At 40.2% G+C, this 20,731-nt stretch overlaps 1 protein-coding gene across 11 annotated transcripts in view; it reads right to left on the reverse strand.

Annotated features, from left to right (window-relative positions):
- Nucleotides 1–20,731, reverse strand: part of EBF1 (EBF transcription factor 1) — a 376,768-nt gene that overhangs the window by 93,791 nt on the left and 262,246 nt on the right. For 7 of the 11 annotated variants that reach the window (XM_036915412.2, XM_057491234.1, XM_036915169.2 and 4 more), the window contains one exon: nt 4,457–4,590. In XM_036915412.2, coding sequence (XP_036771307.1) covers nt 4,457–4,590 — 134 coding nt within the window. The remainder of the gene's footprint in view (nt 1–4,456; nt 4,591–20,731) is intronic. The other 4 variants (XM_057491220.1, XM_057491212.1, XM_036916029.2 and 1 more) reach the window with 1 other exon arrangement.

Consider the following 20,731-nt stretch of genomic DNA (forward strand, 5'->3'; position numbering starts at 1 on the left):
CTTGGAAAGTGAAAATAACTGTTAAGATACCCCTAGTACCAGGCATCAATGGCAATGGTGGTCAGCACACCCTGGTCTGATGCAGCAACATCCTAGGATAAGAATTTTGGCATAGCTAAATCATGGATAGTTAAGAAGATGAGCCCTGGAGTTGGACTGTCTGGGTTCAAATCCCATGTTCACCACTTGAAAACTGAACAACTTATTTAACTTCCCTAAGCCTCAATTTCCTCATCAGTAAAATGAGAACAACACTGAGGCAGGGCAGGGACATGGGGCGAGGGTCATGCCATCGGAAAATGTACTTAGCCTGCGAAAAAGGCCCAGCTTATTCTTTAACTTAATCTATGTGCTGTTTTTCCTCTTCTTCCAGCCCCTTAATCAATTAAGTAACTTTGTAACCAGAGCAAGTGATAGACCTCTGAAGTGTAAATGAACCTGATATGGATAAAGAATGCCAAGATCTGGGTCAACAGTCACCTAAATAACCCTATTCTTAAGACAAAACTTCAAAACAATTATGAATCACCTTATACATCATGCCTTATGCTGACCCCTACCCAAAAGGCCCTTTAAAGCCCTGAACCCTAAACCCTTAAATGGGCCTCCTCTCTGAGGTTGTCCACATTCTCATCTTAGTGTATACTGTCTTATCAAATAGACTTTATTGTTGCATAAGCCAACTGCACTAGTCTCTGAACTCTTTTCCACAATAGAGACAAGAACTCTCCAACCTCCACCTCTGGTGGTAAATGTCTTTGTCACTTAGCTATTTCATTCAGTTTTCTGGTCTTAACATAATCCTTTACTCTCTCTCTGTTTCATTTCAAACCAATAGGGAAGTGGAAGTTCTCAGAACATAAACTCACTCCATCCAGTGCTCCGCAGCTCCCCTAAATCCTGGGCAGTAGGAGCTTAGTCCCCATGATCTGCAGATTCAGGTGGACACTGGATGCCAGGTGACCCTGGCTTTAGGAGTTGTCAAGGGATTTGCCCTACTCTGAGCAGGAATCCAGTGAGCTTCCCTTTCCTGCCTCTGTTCTTCCTCATTTTCTACAACCTGCAGGCTGCTGTCATTCACTACTACTCTTGCTTTAATGAATTCCTTCCTTACCAAATTTGTCTGACCTGGTAGAGAATTCTTTCTCAATCAGAGTCAAGAATCCTCCCATCTGGGTTGAGGTTTCACCTACTGCACAGGGGAGAGACCTCCCCAGACACAGCTGTCCAACAACAATATAGTATAGAGATGTCACAAGGCTCTCATGAGAACCATACCAAATGCTTAGCGTAGTATCTTGCACAAACTACGTGCTCAGTGGGTATTAGCTAACATTAGTCATACTCTGTATTTTTCTATAGCCTTGTCATACATATCTTCTCTTAAATATTCAAAGTATCAAGTTCTGATACTATCTAATGGGAGCCTGGAGAAATGGCCCAAAATTGGTTGATATTTTTTGTCCACACCAAAATAAAAGGCACTTACACAATTTTATTTTATTAAAAACAACAACCACAGTTACTACTATTTATTGCGAATACTACTACTACTGCACTACCTCAGTTACTATGCACATCCTTTTTTCTCTCCTCATTCTGTCCTTCTTCCCTTTCTCAATATTCCATTTGTCTTCTCATTAACTTGGGCTTTTATTTCCTTTGGAAAAGCATACCTTGTAGTTTGAGTTCCATCTTTAACACTATCTGTGTGATGGCGGGCAAGGTTCTTAACCTCTCTGACACTGTTTCCTCACACATATCTAACACAGGGCTATCGTGAGGATCATATGAAATAACACCCATGAAGTGCCTACACATGATAAACCCTGAATGAATTTAAGCTATTTTCCAACTTCTCCTCATTATACAAGGGATTTTTGAATTTGGAGCAGTATCAAATTCTCTCCCTCCACTAAAAGGGAGAAAAAAATAGTATCTGTAAATTAGCCCATAGGAAAATCTAAATACATAATTGTTTAGAATATTTACAAAAAGTTCACCTCTACAAGGCTCATTTTTCTGAATGTCAGGATTATCAAGCTGATCACAGTCAAATTAAAGCCCTCTCTCCAGACATCTTGCTGCTAATACTGCAAGGGATTTATTTATTTTAAAAGAGTAACTGCTTAAACATTTGGGGAAACTAAGTGGTAGGTTTCCACTGGGAAGAGGTCATAGTTGGTTTGTGGCATAGCCACAAAAGAGAGGAGCTTGGGAGGAGGAGGTTGGCAAAGGAGAAGCATGCATCCCGTACCCTCACCTCCTGGGTGGACCCACCCAGATCCACCGTGAGGGGCTTCTGGTCCTTGTGAGGCAATGGCAGTGGAGGGGCCAAGGAGGGAGGAGGGCAAAGGTATATGGCCTTGGTTGGATTTCATTTTCATGACTTGTGTAGATTTTACTATATGGAAACAGATCCTGTAAAGCAATTTGGACAAATCTAAGTTAGAATTTAACCTCCCTTACCTGTTCCCAAAAGAGGGCAAGAACGTGAGGGAACTGAGAGAAAATAGGGGGACCTTGACCAGGGAGAAGGTGGAGGTGCAAATTAATGGCTTCCTGATTGCCAAAGCCCTTATTCCACATCAAGGGAGGTACACTTGGATTAAGACAGGCACATCATTTTAAAGGAAGCTTCAGATTGACCCACCTTGATCTCAGGGGGTCTTGCTGCCAATTCTGAGTCTCACTTCTCAGGCCTCATTTTGACAACAATAATATGGAGCAAGAAGTCCATATTATATTTATTTTTCCCCTTCTTTCAACTTCCATGATAAGCAATAAAACAAGCGATAGAAAGGGATGAAGATACAGCCCACAAGACCTGGGAGCAGTTGTCCTCGTGAGGACTGCTGTCTCCAACAGGGATGAAGATGCCAGACTGGCAGAAAATTATACGATATATAGGATGCTTCTAATTTTATAACCCAGTCATTCCAACAAAGAATCGGCACAGTCCTCAGGGGAGTTCAGTCCAACTTTCATGCCTGGAATGTTCCAACTTAGACGACAATTAGTTTAGTGGACGGAGAAGCACCATTTCTGATTTAGTTTTATGAAGCTTTAATTCTCTGGCCAAACACATGCCACTTGTTGGCTGCTTGGGAAATAGAGAGACATTGTTAGCACAGGCTGGCAAGGGGTTGCCTGAGTAGGTGATTGGCAGTGGGAAATGTGCACAGAAGGCTTAAAAAGAAGGACAGTCTCTGCTTTGGAAAGATAAACATACTCAACTATCACAGTTTTAACTCTCTGCGTATCTCAATGGCCCCTCTATAGAGAAAAACACAACATATCTAGATGGGCTCAACAGTGGTGTCATTGGAGGACAATTAGAAATAGAAAAAGAAAACTGAGCTCTAGATCCAGTTCTGCTGCTAACTTCTTTGTGTGGCCATCTACATATCGCTTACACTCCATGGGCTCTGGGTGGCTGCTTTTGGGTTATGTAAATAGACATCTCTAAACCTCAGTATCCTTACCAAGAAGATGCACGCCAAGAGTAGTTACCTTGTAGTGTAGAGGAAAAATTGAGATGATCTATGTCAAGAGCTCAGCATGGTACCTAGCATAGTCTCAATAAAGTTTAGCAATTCATATGGCTACTTGTAAAGTGAGTGGGATGAACAAGCTCAATGGTACTCTGTAGCCCAAATATTGTTCTTATTCCAGACATTTCAGACTTTGGGGAGGTGACAGAAAAGGGGCTCTAGGCACACAGGCTACAAAATTGAAGCTCAGAATTTAGAAAACAATGGCAAGTTTGCCATGGCTTCTACACAATGGTGAAGTTTTTGCTTGGTGGTTTTGAGTTAACATTGATTATTGCCAGACAAGTCAACTGGCAATTTAAAATAATGACCACAGTGCTTGCAAAGCCCTGAATAAATAGAACATAGTCATTTTCATATGGCTGCAGTCACACATGGAGATGCCTGAGAGCTATAAATTCCTAGGGCTGCAAAAAGCCCTGGGTTCCTTAAGTTCCGCTGGAAAACCACTCACTCCCTGATGAAGAGCCATTGAGTAAATCAAGACCTACCTACACCTGGATTATTACTGTCACATTAATGGTGTTCCCTGAAGACCCCACAATAGACTCCATGTTCACAGATCCCTACTTTGTTAAAATTCGGAAGAGGCTTCTCCTATAATTTTGTGACTTTGCATCTCTTTTCTATAGGACCTCCACACCATGGCTAGCCCAAGAGAACAAAGGACAAAACAGAAGCTCTCCCTGTGCCTTTGGGCCAGAGGATGGAAGTCATTCCAGTAGAAAGTGATGTCTCCTGGTACACCCAACCCATCTTTTCTAGTTTCTCAAAGTTCTGTAGGCTGGAGCTGGCCTACCCAGAGTGGCACCACTAATTCTACACACTCTATTAGAAATTCAAGTGTAGACAGTCCTCAACTAGACCAAGCCATTAGATATTAATGTTCAGACAACACCTACCTCACTCCAGACCAGCATGGTACCGAATATGACCTGTAACCCATCAAAGAAATTGTCCCCTATGATGATCACAGTCGCGCCTCCTGTCGTCCATCCTTCACTCGGGCTGATGGCTTTGATACAGGGAGTAGCTGCTTTTCAACACACATGAAAAAGAGAAGGAGTCTGCTGTTAGAACCAAACTTTAATGATGGGAGGCTTGAGAAATAGAAAAAAATCTTTCATCTTTTCACTAACAGAAAGTCCCTCAAGATCTCAACATTTCCTAGCCGCATTAGAACCTGAAACCTAAGGGTGCAATTTCAGTTTTTAAAAGCGTTCTTTTCATTGTTTCTATTGAGATACATATATTTTACCCAACTGATTTTCAAACTTGAAATCTCAAGAAATAAAACAGAGGCAAAATTTAATTTATGAAATACTAAAGATTTGTTTTTAAAAGGTGACTTTCAGAACACAATGGAAGCCTTATAGAACTGCTTCAAAATTAAATATATCTCTTGAAAAGAAAACCCACAGATATTTTAGATAAACATTTACATTCAATAGGAAGCAAGAAAGAGAGGAGGACAGAGAAGGCAATTATTCTCACTCCATGCCTTCATTCTTCATTGAAACTCATTAAGACTATTTTCAACAAATATCATGGATCCTATTTTATAGATGCAAAGTACACAGGTCACTCAAGGTAAATTATGCAACCAAGTAGCTGAGTCAGGGCTGAACCACAGAGAGTCCCACGACCTTTGCTTCGTTATCATTCCCAGGCATAAAAATCTAGAATGGACTTTTTCAAAATTTCATATATCTTCTCTTTCCATTATTAATGACCCTTGGAGATGGGAAATAATTTGCAAATACCATGATTCCAAAGAGACTAGAGGTGGTTTGCCAGATGAGCATGGCATACTTTCAACAAAATTGCTGGGCATAAATGTAATTGTAGCAGTATATCTTTGAAATCTCTGAGGGCACCTTTGTGCCACCAAGGATTCTGAACTCCATAACACCATACTGCTGTTCTCATGATTATTTTTATGAACAGGAACAAGGGCAAAATTCTAAAGCAAGGGTGGTATTGTATGAGGAAAGGAAAAGAGACCCTCATCTTTAATAAAAGTTTAGTAAGTATCCAAGACTGACTTTCCAAGTATTGAAGCCAATGAGAGCACCAGTTAATGTTAACAGGAAAAAAACTAGAAAAAAATTATTGGACTATGTCAAATTTGGCAAAATGTCATGGTTCAACTTTTGCAAGAAGAAAAGAAAATATTAAACCCAGTCCAGTGGGACCATTGTTCACGTGCCACCATACAAGCAAGTAGAATGGGTTTGATTTTGGCTCAAATTAATCTTATAAAATTTCACAGAAAAATTAAGAAATATCCAAACTAAACATTTCATGTTGGCTGAACTCATAGTAATGCATTTACAACTAAAACTGGGCAGTTCAGATGCCTTTTCTCTTCTCCACTTTCTCCCAAAAACAAAATAATTAATCAAGAAAATGTAAATGATTCATGACTTGAAAATCCTTGTCCAATTTTTAACATACATCAAGGTTGTGATCAATGCTCCACAGGCATAGTACTTCTTAAACAAAATAGTTCTTTGAAAGTAAAAATGTTTAAACGCATGATTGAGTACTTCTAAACCAATGGTACAATATAGTATCATTTCAATTTATAAGATAAATAACTACATTTAACAACTATGTAAAATTCTTAAAATAAGAGCAGTTTGGAAACACTCTAATTAATGTCTCAAAATCTTAATTCTTAATATCTAACTCTATACTTAGTGGCTAGAGTGGAATAGAAAAGTGTTGCTATATCCCTGGATACTTCTGGAAAGGACAGGATATTGGTTTAACTGAACCTGGTATGGAAAGAGTCCTATCTGATGGCAAAGTATGGAATCCAGTGGTATCATTAAATGTTAACCCTGTGATTATCCTCATAAACCACTAGATAGTCTTAGTTTTATTATCATCTGCATTAGCTTTGGGATTTAATTTTTTTAGTTTTATCTTTTTAAATCACTCAAGCATATTTCTTCTGATGAGTATGGGCTCCTCCAGGCTTTCTCATCATTGCACTGAAGGGGGAAGGGTGTGTATCTCTGACAGGCTCTCCTACAGTAAAGATGTTACAATAGCAGGAAGAACTGCTGGTTTTAGATTTGAGCCCCACCATCACCCCACTTCTCTCCATGTGTTATTTGTAGGTGTGTGTCTGTGTGTGTTCACTTTCAAACACTTCTAAAGGAATGTTTTCAAATTATGTAAACAACCAGCCAGAAACAAAGAAACATGCCAACTAATCAGAGGAAAGAGCATCAAGCTTCCAGAGATTACTTGGTGAGGAGACAATATAGGACACCACCTCTTAATTTTGGAGGGGAAAAAAATCTTGAAGGACGTACTCCTGGAAAAAAGAGACACAGCCCTTGATCTAATCTACTTCTGTACTCTCACCACCCACTGTCCTGGCTCAGAGACTAGAGGCCATTCTCATCTAAACAAGTAATTCATGCAGCCTTTTCTGAGTTTAGATCTCAAAGGGTCCTAAAGGTGCTCCTACACATTTGTGCATCATAGCAGCCTTGAGAGGAGGCTCTGTGGTACTGTCCCACCGCGAAGCTTGGAACATATGTTACGGAATCCTGGGCTGTCCCACTGAGAGAGAGGGCTGGGGATGAGACATTCCCTGTGCTGGTCCCTGCAAGTCAAGGATGCTAAGTATCCAGCAATGCATGGGGTGGTTCCCAAAATGAAGAACTCTATAACGCCAATAGTGCAAGGTAGAAAACATTTCGACTAGCTGAACAGTTCAGGCCCAACAGCAATTGTTTAGAACACACAGAATCTGTACAGGCCAGGAAAAGAAATGCAAATGAATGCAGCATCTCAGGATTTCAGAACAAGCATGAGATAAACGCTGCTGACACTCAGAACTGGGGGAGCTCCAGCCCTTGGCAGCCACACACAAACGTGAGCCCATGGTGGTCTGGTCTTCCGATGTTTCGAAAGAAGCCAGGAGCCAAAACTTAAATGTGAAATTTTCCAATCTTCAGGTGCTGACAACTAATTTTTTTTTTAATGTGTAGGATAAACAAAATGTTTGTAGGCTAAATTTAACTTGTAGGCCACCATTTTCCTTTTACTTTAGTCACAAACAAACTTGCCAGACTAAAAGCAGCTCAGGAAATACTCGCAAATGTGCCTAAATCTACAGATACCCAAATGTTCACTGCAGTATTGAGAGTAAAACAATTCCAGAGGCCAGGTGCCCTCGGTCAGGGAGAGGTTAAACAAATTAGGGTATATGTCTATCCATACTGTAGACTATTAGGAGTGTCATTCGAATGGGTGGAAAAAGTTTCTATACACTGACATGGAAGAATGTCAAAATTAGTGAGCAAAAAAAGCAATTTGTAGTCTAATGAATAGTGTGATCCTGTCAATTTAAAAAATTATATATACGAGCCTGTGTGTGTAGGTGTGTGTGTGTGTGTGTGTGGTTATGTGTGAACAGGCATAATAGAACAAAGTCTGGAAGAATGTACACAACTGTTCCCAGTGGGTCCACATGAAAAAGGAATATGGTAAGAGTAACAGAGAAGGGAGACTATTCAATTTTACTCTGTAGATGACTGTGTGGTTCAAAATGTTCAATGTATATTAAGGTAATACATCATAATAACAAAAAAAATTTAAATAACAGCAGAGCATTTAATTCTGAGAAAGAATAAAAGTTGTGCTTTTTAGAGCAAATTGATACTAATTAAGAAAAAAAAACCCAGCTGTGCTAACAAACCCTGAGCTTCTCCTTCCCTCTTCCTTCTGGGTAAGTTTTTTCTGAGAAAGCTCAGAGAACATCTGAAGGCAGCCAAGGACTTGTTTTTCTTTCATGCAGGATAGCCAGAGAGATGCAGAGGGAAGACAAGGAGAGAGGTTTTAATAGTCACAGCGTAGGTTGAATGTGAAGTGGAATCTGAAGATGAAAAGATTTATGAAAGAGTTCAAGCCAGCCCAGGAATGTAATAATCAATACAATTTTCTATCTCCAAGAAAAATTTTATGGAATGGGGGAGATGGGTGGATTTGAATACAAAACTACTTTGACCAGCCAAATCTTGATTTAATTAATAGATTCCTTCTTCCTCGCCAATGAATTTTCACACTCAAGATATTCACAAAGACAGTAAGCCAATTCTTGGTTCTAAATCTCATTGAAAATAAAAATTGGGGTTTTGTAGGGCTTTTTTTTTTTTTTGCCTTTTTGTTGTACCTCCTCCCCCACCCCAACAGTCACCAAAGTAGAGGAGATTTTCTTTCCTTCAAACTATGACAATAACATGATTACCCCACCACAGTTTAGCATAATGGCTCTGAAATGCTCATGGCACATTGCAGAGTTAAAGTGGAAATTATTAGGTAGCTCTTCTTTGTTATAATAATGATCACTCCACAAATAAAAGCTCTTCTCCCAAAGGTACTGCAAGGCACAAAATGCTAATTCTGAAGATTATGTGTGCGCTTTTATTAAATATTACTATGCCCTGCCTGTTTGAGGGCTTCTCTGCTCTGATTGTTTTATGAGTACCATGTTAATGTCATTCCCATCTTGCTAGCAGCAGGCACACATTTTAGCGTTTGTATGAGAGTTGATCAAAGGCCACGTGCTGGGGGAATTGCTGAGAAAACACGGACAAGCGATAAAAATCTAACAGATTAATTGGTTTAAATTTCATTTCAGGGTGTTGAACTTTGGCTCGGGACACTAATACTACACCGTGAGTCAGGGCCTAATTACCAGATTTCCAATTTGCTTCTGAACAATGGTCGTGGTGAGAAGGAAAAGAGAGGGAAGAATGAAAAGAAAAAAAGAAAAGAAAGAAATCATCCAGCCTACAGTACATATTTAACGACTAATGCTCTGTGTGCAGACAATTGCACCAGGGGACATTTCCTATCACCTGCTCTACCTCCAGACTGTTTATATGTCCTTCCAATAGCCATGTAAGGCAGAAGAAATCACAGGTGCCCTCAGCAATTCAAAATTCTGATTTACAGAATCAATGTTGCAAGATTCAAATGCCTGCTCACTTGCACTAGAAACATCAGGCTCTTCATCAGCAAGGTGAATTTATAAGCTGGAATCACGCCCCAGCCTCCAGTAGAAATGATCTATTTCATTGATAGAAAGCAAGGGCCAGGAAAGCCATGTTTACCTCGGGGTTTATGGGTGGCCTTGGGGATCAGGGTTAATTGAGCTCAGAGGTGCCTGCCCACTGAGGTGAATTAGCGGTGTGCGCAGCTATCAGCAGGGTCCTGGGGCTGCTCTTACTTTTGCTTCTGAAATCCCTTTGTGCTGCTATCAGTACCTCACTTGTCTGGGTTAGCTGCACACCTGGGTACAGCATTTATCATCTCTTACCCCCCAAACGAGGCTTTTGTGACAGTTGTTGGACACCTCATTACCGAGACTTTGTTTGGCTCTTTTCTCCATTCCTGTATTTAAATATGCTGGGGAAACAACACTCAGTCGGGTAGTCAAATGTATACATTCAGAATTGTTCTAATCCCATTCTAAACCTCAAGATGAAATTCCACTAAAGTGGATATAAGGTTATTTCCCATTTCCATTGTGAAAGATATAAACTCTCCTTTTCCAGCATTCTATTAGCCAGAACTCTGTATTAGCGAATATTTCTACAGAGCAGATAACGGATCCTTATCATGGAGATGCTGGCAGCAGCCTTAACTGGCTTCTGAGTAAAGTTAGAAAGATGCAGTTATGTTAAGTTGAATTTAACATTCAGAATATTATAGTAGTGGCAAATCAGCAAGAGCTCCAGCTGTTCAAATTCCACAGCACTGTTCAGTGCGACCTTGAAGCAGTCACTTACCCTCTCCCATTTGCCTGGAATGCATATTGGCAATCTTTTCAGTAATAAGGAATTGACTTCAATGTTATTGCCCCAATTTTTAGCAGTTGGCAGTAAACACTGCGAAATTCATGAGCTCAGTACATTTCTGTGGAATGTCTGTGACCTTTTAAATCTCAGGACTTTCTTCCTTGTATCTACCTGATTTTGGTGAGGCTGCACTTGGGAGATTGAGGGGACACAAAGGGCCCCCACTTGGACTCAGTGGGCAGCTATCTGCCTTTCCTGTTCAATCAGAACAATTGTGTGTGCTGGTTTTTAACTAAGATGATGACTTTCCTGGCTGCTTCACAGCCCAGAAACACTGACACCCGAATTCTTCAACCCTGACAACTGGCAGCTAGGGGCCGGGCAGGAGGACGGACTGAGGGACTGCCCCTAGTGAGAAGACAGCCATCTATATTTTCACCGTATACAGGAGGCAAATCTGTTCTGGGTTCACCAGCCCTGCAGCTGGATGCCTTAGAAACCAGTTGAGGTATAATGCCTAGCTGGACTCCTGGCACCAGCAAGATCACTTTCAGACAGCTAACCTCCCTGGTCTAGTCAGCTGCTAAACAAATCAACAAATTTGACAGTGTCCTGAATTCGTGGTGTCACAGTCTTTGCCACACTTAAGATCTTACTTTAACTTGAGTCACTTGATTTATTTCTGCCCTTCTTTATTTTTTTTCAGTAATTGCTTTATGCAGTTAAGCATTTTATTGTTTATTAGGGTTTTTATTTTGTTTTGTTGCGTAATTGGTCTGCATTTATTGCCCCATCTACTAGCATATCTAGATATTACTTGGCAAAGAATCATATATTATATATGCAAAAGAGCATTTCTCTCTCTCTCTCTCTCTCTCTCTCTCTCTCTCTCTCTCTCTCGTCTCTGTGTGTGTATGTGTGTGATGGTGTGTTTGTCACTCTGAAGAGAAATACTACCCATGATATAGAGATTTCTCAACAGCAGATGCAATTAAATCTATTAAATATTAAATGAAGAGATTGAGAATTTCAAGTGTTTTTCATCCTTTATTCCAAAGTGACTTCATTTGGCAAAAAAGTCCTTTGCTTTGACAAAATTAATGGCTCTCACAGAAAAGGAGAAAGGAAAAACTCATAGTTGCCCGATGGAAACATGGATCCAACATCCATCTACATTAAGGCAGAGTTAACCTAGTGGGGACATTAAGGTGGTATCTAAATTTAGTGCAATAGCTAATTCCCAGCTATGCCATTTGCTACATATGTATCAAGCTCAAATCATATCTACTCCCTATTTAATTTGCAGCTTCTTTACTCTATTCTAAATTAGCAACTTTCTTCCACAATTAGTGGACACAGATCTGAGGAAAGAAAGGACAGAAATCCTGGTGCAACAATTGTAACTGAACATTTCAGGCTGAGAACTTTTGAATTTCTGAGTTTGTCTACCTGAGATCCAGAACTCTGCACAGGTTCACTATGCAGGGTTACTTAACAATTCAGGAGTGAAAAATCTTGACATTTTGATGCACCTGTAACTTCTAAATTGCACTGAAAGACTTATAGAAGGCATTTTGATTTAATGACATGCAACACAGCATTGTTTCATGATATGCAAAAATTGTCAAAAACTTTGGAGGCTCAGAATTTTATAACTCAGGGAGGTGAGAATGTACTGTTTTCCACCTCATGCTTCATCTGCCAAATCCAAAATTAAAATGCACAAAATATTAATCCTAGAGCAGCTAAGGCCATTTATTGCCATCAGTTTTTATTTCTTTTCTTTTCTTTTTCTCTTGTTCTATGATTGTCAGCCATACCACTGCAAAGCAATGGGGAAAAATTATCATGGAGGGTGGGAGAATCCTCAAAATGAATTATTCATGGATCAAATTGTGATATTTGTTGCAACAATAGTAAATTCACTTGCCTCTGATTATACAATAAGTAAATAACGCTTTCCTCCCTGACAAGGAGAACTTACACACACAGAATTATTTTTAGCCCAATTCTCCTTATTATTCTGTTGTAAGAAAAGTTCTGGATATGAAAGACAGGGATGAAAGGGAAATGAAAATAACTTTCCCAAAATGGACACCCAATATTGTGAAAAGAGGAACAATTTTTGGGTTAAAAAAATACCTAAGTACTTCTTCAAGAAATACTCAAGTCTATTTGCAAGCAATCTTCCTGGGCCTGGAAAATCATAAAGTCAAATATGAGCAAGTCTAGTGGAAAATCTGTGATGTTAATCTTGGCTGGAGTCATATTTTTAACAGGCCTTGAATGTGTGTGCCGGATTATCCAGATGGTCATACAGGAATCGGCCTGATAGGATTAAACCTCTATGCTGAACTCTGCTCCATCTGTTCCCCAAGGTTTGCTTTTCCTTATCTGAATATGAATTTTTAGCCTTCTTGTGTCTGGGAGACAGACTAAGCATTAAAAACATAGATATTTGCAGATAATTTAACATGTTATTAGTTAGTCTCAGTTGATATCAATGTGGTCTTTTTCTAGAAAACATTTTCGTGAAGAATTTTCCTAAGAAGGAATTTAAAAGTATGTAGGATCCACTTTTTGTTAGAAGGTTTTGTCTTTCTCTTCCTCTTGAATTCTAGGACTCATTCAGCTCACTGTCTTAATAGGGGTTTATATTGATGATAACACATAGAAAGAGAAAAGGAAAAATCTGCCTAGTAGATGATATATAATTCTCACTGGATGAATGATCCAAGCAGAATATATTCATGTATGTTTTTCCGTTACAAGAGGATTGGTACTAGTTATCATTTGAGAAAATTAGCTACAACAGCCATTTCTATCACTTTCAGTTAAGTTTTCTGTGTTTTTAAGGAAGCTTTTTAGGGGGAGGGGGTGTGTAGTTCTGAGCTTCAATTTGAATGAAGCAAGCTGATGTTTGTTTCTCTCTCCTGTGCATTTATCCCTAGAAGCAATGAAGTTACAGATCTCTCAGCTGGAGCAGTTGGCTTGGGGCAAGTTTCAAGACAGAGGCTGGTAAATTGCCAACAGGCCAGAATCTGGGTAGATGGTACTGGGGTTTCCAATCCTGTGACAAAGAAGGGAGGGCTCTGACCGCTGGGTTCAGGGACTCAAAACAATGTGCAAATGAATGAATAAGTTGTGTGAAAGAGGGATCTTTCAGCATCTTCCCCTGCGGCTGGTTTATGGCAATGTGATCATTAAATGTGCTCCATGTACGCTTGTGATGGAAATGCAAGAGATGGCAGACAGTGGATCCTCATCCTAAAAATAGAAGCTCTCTCTAGAAGTCTAGTGGGCTCCATTGCCTTTCCACAGCATCCTTGGTAACACCGGCTCTTGGTGCTCTGCCATCATAAATGGTAGGGGCAACCAGCTCATCAAAAATTTAGGCTTTTCCACACACAAGTCTATTGTTATATTTTTGCAGTACCCTGAACTGGACAGTCAGCTGGTGGACAGCTGCAAAACTTTTTCATTTACACTTAAGATGACTTATGCTTATTGGTGCAAGAGATATATAACATCTTGGAAAACATATGTCTTTGGCTCCTTCGATGGACAAGAATTCTAGTGGAGTGGTTGATAAGGGATGGTTCCCTTCCTAGAAGTAGGTGATCTTAAGAGATGTAGCCCACTATAACTACTCTCTTGTAAAATGCATGCCTCCCCTCAGCAACCCCACCACAAACACACAGTCTAGTGTCTATTCTCCATATTTTATCCTAAATAAGACACTTGACTGGATGTTCAATCCCATTACTTAAATCTGTTTTGCCCAATACAGTAGCCACTAGCCATATATGGCTATTGAAATTTAACTTTTAATTAACTAAAATTAAATAAAAACAAATTGTTTTCTTAGTCATACGAGCCTTGTTTCAAGTGGTTCATAATCACATATGACTAGTGATAATCATATTCAGCTACACTGGGATAGGACATTTCTATCATCACAGGAAGTTCCATTGGACAGTACAGACCTAAGGATCAAGTTTAAATAACTGAGCCTGTAATTAATAAAGAATAATCAGAGCTACCAGTTATGGGGTTACCCCCATACACCAGGAACTGTGCCAAGATTAATTAATCTCTAATCTTCCTGTCAATGATCACAAAACGAAATACTCATATGTCGAGGCAGGAATATAAATAAATAAAATGGGCTGGGGACAACAAAAGGAAAGGTGGGGATTATGGCATACTCTGGAGTATATGCCCCACCCAAAGGGGACACAACTTCTCAGTTTGACCTAACTGTTGCCATTTGAAAATGTGGGTCCACCACTATCAGCTCTTCTGAATATAAAGAGAATTTGCGAATCAAGAGTTTCATATAATACTCTTTATTTTTAACAGTAAAGCAACAAATACATAATTTCTTAAAGCACCATGCAAATTCAAAGTGAAATATGGCTTAGAGCTGGATTTGGTCCATGATCTGAACCACCAATGTACAACTTCTACAACCCTTGGAGGGCCAAGAATTATTTTTTAGTTATTAATTACTGCAACTACAAGACGAATACTGCCACTGACTCATCAAACAATAAACACAAACCACAACCCCTGCCAATTCTTCGTCTGGTTGTTCACAGCCTCGCCCAGAACAGCACAGAAGTCTCCAGCTAGCCTTCCTTTGCTATGCAGAAGATTTCTATAAGTAGTTTGGGAGACAAGCTCCCTGCTCCTGAAGGATTTTTATTGTCATCATGCAAGACAGCATAGATAGTGACTTTTTAAGGAAATCATGTGCTGAATGTGAGCAGCATTTCAAAATCAACCTTGCCCAACCTTCAGTAATGCACACCTCCTGCTTTGTGCTTTTTAGAATAGTAATGCTTGTGTTTCTCTCCACAACCGAAGCTGCTACTGCTAATGTATTTGAGTGAACTTTTATTATTGAGAGCCTTATCATTTTGAGCCAGTTTCCTCTGCTCCCTGGCATTCGGTGACGCTGCACTCCAGTGTTTGTTATAGCACAGATGTTTCCGTGGTGATGATCAGTGACATCACAAGCACTGGAATGTGTATCATCAAACTTATTCAGACAGAGGAGCAAAGAAGCAAAGGAGCAAAGCGGGAACTCCACTTCCATTTGAACTCCATGTTGGACTGACTCAGCTTCATCAAAAATTACTCTTTGAGGTCTGGGCTGTTCTGTCTGGACCTACAAAGAACAAAAACTCACACTTGCCTGGTTGTGATCCATTTCTGCTATTGGATTATTAATTATGTGCTACATAACAAAACCCAGGTTCACCTCCCTTAGATGCTAGCTTTCAGAAGCTGTCTGTCATTTCTCTTTTGCTCCAGGAACAAGGCCTCCCTCATGGGTCTGGCCAATTCCGAACCTCATTCTCCACCTCTCCCAAACTGGAGGCAGGACTCGCAACAGTTAGGACCCCTGCTCTAGACCAGGAGGCCTCCGCTCACATTCTGACTCTGCTACTTATCAGCTTGGGCAAATTACTATACTTTCTTAAGCCTTAGTTTCTGCCACTTTAATTGGGGATAATAATTATAAGAGAACCCACTTCGTGAGGTCATTGTGAGGTTTAAATGAGTTAATCCATGTGTACAGAGCTCAGTACAGAGTAAGCAATAAATAAATGTGAGGTAGAATAAAGCAGATGAGGAAGAGTTGCAGGAGAAGGAAGAGGAAGATGGGGGAAAAGAAAATGAAGATGATGATGACAGGTCCAGTCTCCAAACATGCTTCGCATATTTCCACCAGTTCTTTTTCAGGAGGGCCATACAACTCATTTCCATGCAGTCAAATGGTACTTGGTCAGAAAAGACTGGTCCCTGACTACAAAACACTAACCCTTCAGTGAACTCCTTTGTATCTTTCCCATTCATTTGTCACTTACTGCACTTGTACTTTAACTTTTACCTTGATGCGTGTGTGTGTGTATAGCTGGGCATTTATATATATGCACATCAACCCAACTGTCAACACATCCCTTGAAGGCAGGGACCTCATTCATTCACAAACTGCACATAACTAATACCTGACATTAACTGGCATTGTTAAGTTTTCAGAGGACTTGCCTGTACATTATCTCAATTATTCTTAATATCAACCCTGAATAGTAGGCAAGCAGATGTTACTCTAAATTTCATTTTACAAATGAGATAATTGAATCTGAGACTCACTTGAACTTGAAACTTTGAAAATCCACATTGGCTGATAAAGTCAGATGTTTCAAACACTCACATTACCCTTCAGTTTTGGTAGTTATCTGAAGTTTCTGCTCAGTTTGGCTAAAATACTCATTTCAATCACGTAAATACAGCCCAAGTCCTGTAAAATCTTAGTTGTGTAATGCCTTATTCCCAAGATAGAGGGTGGATATTTATTAACTTTACAGAATATTACTACTCTACTTCCAAGTAAAGTTATTTTCCCCCTAAGACTCAGTCCCACATATGAATTACAGCAAAATCTCTCTCTACCTTCTTCTATTTCCAAGTTCAAAAAATGGCATCCTAATATAATACCACAGGTGCCAATTTAAACAAATGAACATTGAAAATACTGCCAGACTTCCAGGCTTAGAAACTTTTTTATTGTTACAAGTTGGGCTGTTAAACACAGAGTTTGGTCATCGAATACAAGGGATAGCCGCACAAGAACTTATATTTTTTAAGTGTACCGCTTAACTTTCATTTTCACTCTGGACATTATCCATCTCAATGGTACTCATTATAGAATTTTGCACATATAAAGAAAAGAATAAAGTTTACTGCTTAAATGGTTATCCTAAAACAGTACCTTAATAAAATTTTCCTCAAAGTGATTTTTTTTTCCTTTTGGTCAACGAGGGTCAGATTCCACAAGTTTTAGCTAACCAAATCAAGAAGAGTTGCTAGGATTCTACCATAGTTGAAAGGCAGAGGAACCTGAGGTCTGACATTATAGATTTGTTGGACGTAATAGTTACTGGAAGAGCACAGCTGGTATGATAACACAGCCAGAAGATTTTAGCAAAGAATGACCAAAACTGTATTTTTCTTCTCTACTAAGAAATGATAAAATACACTGGAACTGCTAGGACACATTCCCCTCATCCACGGTCCCGTGCATAATACACTTAAAAATACCTGTCTAAGGCCTAGCACATAGTAGGTGCTCAGTATCTGCTGGCTTCCTAACTGTGCTCAAAAGAGAAGTAGACCAAGAATAATAAAGAATTAAAGAAAGTTCTCAATTTGTACCAACCATGTTAATTTTCCTCATTTTTCTAAAGAACAGCCAAAGTCTATTGCTATTTGTATGTATTTTACGTATGCTCATCTCTCGAAATTTTTATTACTTTGCCCCAAGGTTAATAAAAGAAACTGATGTGTTGAGGAGAGGTCCCAAACCTGACCCTGTCTGTGCCTCTATTTCCCATGTTCTGTGGCCTGTCTCCCTAGAACTGCGGGTGAAGAATATGGGTTTGAACAACTGGCGTCCTTGCTGACTGCAACTGTCGATTCAATCAGTCACAACACAAGAGCATATGTTCGCATATAAAATATTGATTAATTTCACATATTGGGATAAAAATATATTAGTACTGAGTTCCACTTTCATGCTTAGTGGTCAGATAGGTATTTGACCAATTCAGATCTATTTCTGCACCCTGAGGGCTCAAGAGTGTTACTTTTGTGTTTCACTTTTCTTTTCCTTCTCTGGTTACCGTCTGGTTTCCCATGTCAGCGCCTCTGTTATGACTGACCGGCAGCATAGGTTCAAGCACGATTTTAATTACAAGGTCATCTCCCAGCCAACTTGCCCAAGGCAGACTGGCAGAAAATCCTAGAGCCCGTTCCTCAGACGTTCTCTTGCTCCTCTACAGGTAAATCTCATTTTTTCTGAGGATGCTAAAATCATACCGATGGCATTTGTGTTCATCTGATAAGGGTGATGATCACCTAATTTCTATAAAGTTTCATTTCTGTCCACTGAGTATTTCAAGTTGCAGGGCTGGCACTGGGAGATTAAGATGGGGTGCCTGATAGCGTGATGTGATACCAGGATTTTTTATCTCAACCCAGAAAAGCACCTTCCCGTATATCACCGCACATGCCAACCAAGGCACCCTGGGGATTTAGCACAGATCTGGCTTTTCAATTTGCCTTTGAGTAACATCGTCAATTTGCTTCAATTGAAGCAGGAATTATATTACTTGATCAAATAGCAGGAGAATTTCTCTCCACCTCTGAAGTCCAAAGTGAGGGGATTAGCATTGACTCAACAGTGGGAAAGAACAGTGGTGACGACTGCCTTTTGTTAGCTGCTTGGCCGCCCAAACGCCACATACAGAAACCTAACTCTTTTTCTGTTGGGCCACAGCCAGATCCTTGAAAGGCACCCTCAGTTTCCCCTATTTGCTAAATGGAGGGACTAATAGTAGCGCCCTCTTACGGTGGCTAAGAACATTAAAAGAGATTATAGAAAATGCTTAGCACTGAATCTGATGGGTAGCAAATGCTCAGAGGCTGCTGACAACAAAATCATCATCAATCGAAACACGGGTCTAAAAGCTAGCATTTTACTGGGCAGAGAGTTCTGTTAACCTTTGATTAAGGAAATACATTGTACGCATATCTCCAATACAAAGAGAACCCACCCTATGGGAAATTTCCAACTTTGTTTTCTCAAAATCAGATCTCAAACCTAACCCTCCTTACCTATTAGTCTTCTCCCAAGCTTCTAATATTTTGTCCCTACATGGAATTTTGGACTTGCCTTCCCCTCTGACTAAAATGTTCTTCTTTGCTTGACAAAATGCTCTACACCTCATAATGTCACCAGCTGTCCCTGACTATTCACCTCTGTATTTTGTCTGGTATAGGAGACAGTCAGTCAATAAACATACTTTAAATAGATGAACAATTGAATGACTGAATGAATAAGCGATGAACTAAAGAAGAATCATCAGAGTTGTTAAGATACCAAGGAACTAAATAGAGTAGCTGAAAGTTGACACTTCTTCCAGTCTTTATTAGCAGTCAGCCCTGCACCCACACTGGACTCCCTAAGTGGACACGCAGTAGCTCTGGGGACTTGGTTTCCTAGACTGATCTGGCCCCCATTTGCAGCCACAGGCACTCCCTTCTCTTGCGGGTTAAAATTAGCACCAGTAAGCTCCCCCTGCAGTGGGCTCTAATCATGCAAGGGCCCAGGTGGATCTTGCTGACAGATGTTAAGGTTAGAAGGAAGGGTAGCAGCCAGATGAGAAAACAGAGCCACCCCCTTCCGGAGGTACCAGCACTTCCTGCCTTTAGGCCTGGCTGGTTCCTGCCTGCTCTGCCCCTCCTCCATGCATCAGTTTCAACACAGTTGCTGTTCTTTCTGTCATTGGAGCTCAAATCCTATCTCGGAAATTGATGGGTGATTCTGCCCCTGACAACACAATGTCAGCTTTGCTCAGTGTCCAGCTGGTTCCGAATTTATTATCATAATGTGTTGCCTGGGTGGACCCTGGCTGATTCTTGCCTTTGACTGGAAACCTCCTTTCCACACCAATTTCTGCTCTCTGACATGCAGACACCACTTGTTTAAAACGAAAAACAGAGTTAACAGCTTGGGAGACGTTTCGATTTTTAAAATCCTATGAGGACATTAAGTCTGTTCTAAGAGTAAACTGAGCTAAAAAGGTTTTCTTTTAAAAGACAATATTTGACTCTTTATAACAAAAAACAAAAAACTGCTTCCCAGGGTCCTACACTCTTTCCTGATGACTTGAAAGAATTATTACTTCCCCCAACACTTAAGTCCTCTAAAATGGTGTTTCCCAAACTTCAGTCCTGATTTTGCTCTCTTTCAGTACCAGGTACACTATGATTGGCTTAATATTATTTAGTTGCTATTTTTGTTTAGATCGACTTACTTTTTCTTTAAATTCAGTCTTGCCCTAAACTGTAATAGCTGCGAGATTACGACTTTGAAGGCCTCTGCTTTGTTTCCTTATGCATTGATATGGACATGTAACTATTTTAAAAACTTTATTTTAATGTTTTCCCTCCACCACCTAAAATCACCTCACACCATATGGGAAGCCTCGTCTAAAGCCTCACTGCTGTCTACCACATGGTTTCAACACTATGTCATCTCAGCTGAAGGGATTCTGAGAAGAACGTCAGAGGAGAGCTACACAAGGCCCAAGTGGCTGCGTGTGCCACACCATGTGGCTTTTCCTGGCCTCCAGAGCCCACTGGCAACCTGCTGCAGAAATGCCCAAGGTGAACAGAAGTTGGGCTTACATCCAGCCTGCAGGACAACCATCACCTGGGCATTTTAGTGGCCACTCGCCAAGGCAGTGTGTGCACCCAGGAGACAGACCGCTCACAGACTCA

Source organism: Manis pentadactyla, chromosome 2 (genome assembly GCF_030020395.1).
Source record: "Manis pentadactyla isolate mManPen7 chromosome 2, mManPen7.hap1, whole genome shotgun sequence".
NCBI lineage: Eukaryota > Metazoa > Chordata > Mammalia > Pholidota > Manidae > Manis > Manis pentadactyla.